Below are 4,059 nucleotides of genomic sequence, written 5' to 3'. Positions count from 1 at the left end.
ATGAGAAAATTACACTATACTGGTGGTCACATTCAGCTGGACTATATATGGTTCTATTCTGGTAAAAATGTTTAGCTGCTCATTAAAAAATTGCTTTATTCAGTGTTGGGAAAATACCCCATTATACAAAGCTTTATAGGAAAGCTTCATCCCGTCACCATGCACCATGTCAAGATGGATTTTGAGCCATGCGCAAGAGGTGGGAAAGTTTTTGCTATTTTCATTTTGCTCCATTCAGTCACTACAAAATAAGTGCCGTTGAATGTGACAACTAGCAGTGCCAGGACCCGGATACATGGGAATTGATAAACATAAGTCTCCATAGTTCTAATAAACTGGGACAAAAGGAATCTAAAAGGCCGCCACTGAACCAATTCAAAGCATGGGATGACCTTCCTATGACAAAAAACCTTGCCATGTCTTATTGCTATCATCATTCTTATCAGTAAATGATTCTCCATTGCAGAAAATGATTTCTATGGTCATCTGTAAATCCAGATCCGCTGGTTACTTGAAGTCTAACATTACAGCTTTTTATTCCAACCTGCATACAGTTGTTTCAGGCTTGCTTATAAAAACTTTTATGGATCAGGGCTTTAGGAGCAATGAGAAGGTAAAGGACCATCCCTGGCTATGAGTGTTGTACTGCAGCTCATGGCACCGCAATGCATTGAGTTTCTGTTGTGCTTCTGCATGTGGTGAGGTTTCATTTAATTCATTTGGCTGCTTTAATGCATTCTGCCTCTGCAAACAAACACGTCTGCCTAACATTCCTGCATTTACACACAATTTCATTTATTAAACCTTTTACTCTTAAAATAATCCCAGCCTCCGATTTATACGTTACCCCATCCTATAACACCTAACAAAAATCCCCCCCTTATATAAAATGGAAGGAACTTCCCTACCCCCGCCCCCCGATGAAGCCACCATTCTTGGGTGGTCTTCTCCCAGTTTTAGATTGCTGGGGAGACTCCCCGTGTATTATATTTAGAAATAACAAAGTGATGGAAATCCAGCAATTGGGGATACAGGGGGAATGTTTCCGTTTTGGTCCAAGAGAGAATTTCCCTAACTTCATTTTCTGTTGTATGATATAGAGGGGATGTGGATGAGTTATAAGAGGGACCAATGATGGGGCCCCATGGGAATCTCAGGGCTGAAGGAACTATAATAATGTAAAGAACTCCCAAGCATGTATTTCATTCCAGTATTATTCTGTCTGCTTTGTGTGCCGGAATATCGGAATTCTCTGCTTCTGTCCTGCTGACAGGTTTATCTCCTCATCTCGGAAACTCTCCATTGTCCAGCACGGTCATGGCCCTGGCTGCCCAATGGGGGAAGCCCTGCTGTATAGCTGATAGATCTCCCCAATATTTCCCGGAATCATTACATCATCAGAGGGACCACTCACGTTTTAGCGGTGACGGGAGCCTCTTCGGACAATCTCCTTTTTTTATGGTGACATCATCAATCGCCATGTCCCCTTCTATACCATTGGTGGTAATACATTCAAAGATGACCTGGGGTGAGAGGAAAGAAAAATGTCATTAGAAAAAAAAGTCCTCCATATATGTTATATGGGTTTATAGTATTTCAGGAGAGGAGAGTTATAGAGGAAGGAGCAGAGTCCTCCAGCAGGGCAGAGTATTTCAGGAGAGGAGAGTTATAGAGGAAGGATAGATTTATTAATAAATGGTGTCTCTGGTGATTTCTATTGTTAGGGAATGAGTTGAGGAGTGGAGATGGATGAAAGTAGAAATCTGTCCTCCCCGCCCACACCTTTCTGAACAATTACTGGTAATTGCAGTGAGAAAATATTTTGCTAACGTAAACAAGATTAAAATAGATTTATTAAAGGTCGCTGAACTTTTCCAGGATATTAAGATTATTGATTCCTCTGTGCTGGGATAATACACACCTCTAATTCACATCACATTGTAGCTACAATTCATCTGAATTATCACAGATAGATAAGAAGGATCAGAGATGAATAATGAGAGGGATGAAATGATGGGAGGAAACATAAGGAAGTGATACAGAGACCATCGATAAAGTGATGAGATAAAACATAATGGGGGCAATGAGAAGGATCATGGAGGGGTGACAGTGATGGGATGAACTATTCATGAGTGGGAACAGAAAATATTTATATTTAAGTCAAATTTAAGTTCCACTTTTAAAAATTCACAACCAGACTGGTTATTATTGCAAAATGATAATAGATAGATAAATAACATCACATTCTATTTAATGGATTCATATATTTTATTATTGCCCTTAAAGCCAAATGAGTGAACCAATTCCCTGTTATAGTATTGTATTGGTACATTAACCCCCATGGCAGTGTCTGGCTCTATGCCCTTTCTAAAACAATCAGCTTTGATAAATGGACATCATTAGTTAGATTAAAGCACCGTACACTTTGTTAGGATTTGGTGCTAGGCTGAGGAACATCAGTAAAAGTTCAAAGAAACTTTTCCAGGAGCAGTCTTGCTCATCAAGATGACATGAAAACTGCATATCCTGCCCCTTATAAAGGGAATAAATGTCTGAAAATTGTTTTATCCATCATGATTTTTACCTGAAAGGGTCTGGCGGGATTGATTTGAATGTTGGCAAGCTGCCATTTATTGCCATTGTTCCCGCTCAATGACCACACGGGCGTGTCACCGCTATTCATGGTCCGTAGCAGAACATTCAGGTAACCTGAGGATCAGAAAACAAAACATGTTTGTAATTCACACAATGGAGACAAAGAATAGGAAATACATCAGACATAAATCCCGTCTTCCATATTCCCAAACTTCTCAAAACTACTTTTCTGCCTTTTCCCTTTGTGAGTATGGATGAGTAGAAGGATTTCAGTGATAACAAATCCGACATTAAAACCCAAAAGACAAAACAAGAATCTAACTAATTCTGCTTTTATTGCCTAATTTTACTTTTCCCCATCCTGAGAATAACGAGGTAATGAGGGATCATTGTTTGGTACAAGCACAGGGCTGGGATAGGTGAAAGGACCTCCCGTAATGCGGAGGAGTCATTTAATGTCCATCACACAGGAACCAGATAAGTTTCACCCCGTTGACTCTGCATTGCATTGACGGATTTATCAAATTCTCCTGATTTTTATTAACTTACCAGCTTCCGTTTACTTTCTGCCCATCCCATTGACTCCAAAATGGCAACCTATGAAACCTTTATTTTTCACTGAGATTTCAGGGAAATAAAAATTTATGAAATTTGCTATTTGTGGTGATATGCAAAACACAACACAATATTTCCTAATAGGAGCTGCGTATCATTGCATGGAAAACTTCTGGAACACTGGGCATTCCCACCCTGGAGGATTGGGCATTACTAGGCCTTTATGATTGAAAGAATTGAAATCCAACAATTGCATGGAGCAGATCCACTGATAATCAGGAGTAGAGAGGGGGAGGTGATCTTGGATGATCCAGAATGGAAATTCATTTTTGGATTCCCTGCAGTGCCCCAAGTAAATACAGCACCAATACTGGGCCCTACACCCCATATACACCTTGCCCTCTGTGGCCCTTCCAGGGATGTAAAGTTTAGCCATTGTGGAGGAATGGAAATCCATGCTGATAACTCAGACATGACCTTTGGAAAGGAGGGATTACAGATGACTATTTAGAAAGGCTAATCTGACAAAGAGAGAACGGAAGGTTTTGGAGAGATGCCGCAATTAAACATGGAGGGGGCCATGGAGGATTAGAGATAATATTTCACAACAAACAGCACAGCCTTAGAACAACACATCGCTTAATGTCATCCCGCGCCTTGTGTACAGCTCAGAAACAGCTCAAACCCAGGAGAGCCAAGGGAACCGATCACTGGAGAGTCTGCAAAACTAGAAAAATCTATCTATCTATATCAATGTATAATAATAGTGTGTGACTGTGGGGGGACATTAGAGTGTCAGCTCCTCTGTACAGAGACTGATGGGACTGGCTCAGTGTGTGACTGTGGGGGGACATTAGAGTGTCAGCTCCTCTGTACAGAGACTGATGGGACTGGCTCAGTGTTCTCTGT

The 4,059-nt window shown here is 40.7% G+C and overlaps 1 protein-coding gene across 7 annotated transcripts in view; it reads right to left on the bottom strand.

The window, feature by feature from the left end:
- The window catches only part of MDGA1 (MAM domain containing glycosylphosphatidylinositol anchor 1), a 133,427-nt gene that overhangs the window by 2,473 nt on the left and 126,895 nt on the right, over window positions 1-4,059 (bottom strand). For all 7 annotated transcript variants that reach the window (XM_072410014.1, XM_072410010.1, XM_072410011.1 and 4 more), the window contains 2 exons: window positions 2,585-2,709; window positions 1,415-1,523 (listed from right to left, as the gene is read on the bottom strand). In XM_072410014.1, the coding sequence (XP_072266115.1) occupies window positions 1,415-1,523; window positions 2,585-2,709 (234 nt within the window). The remainder of the gene's footprint in view (window positions 1-1,414; window positions 1,524-2,584; window positions 2,710-4,059) is intronic.

The sequence above is a fragment of the Pyxicephalus adspersus genome, chromosome 4, assembly GCF_032062135.1.
Source record: "Pyxicephalus adspersus chromosome 4, UCB_Pads_2.0, whole genome shotgun sequence".
Taxonomy (NCBI): Eukaryota; Metazoa; Chordata; class Amphibia; order Anura; family Pyxicephalidae; genus Pyxicephalus; species Pyxicephalus adspersus.
Note: the sequence above shows the minus strand (reverse complement) of the source record. Positions and strands in the feature narration are given on the sequence as shown.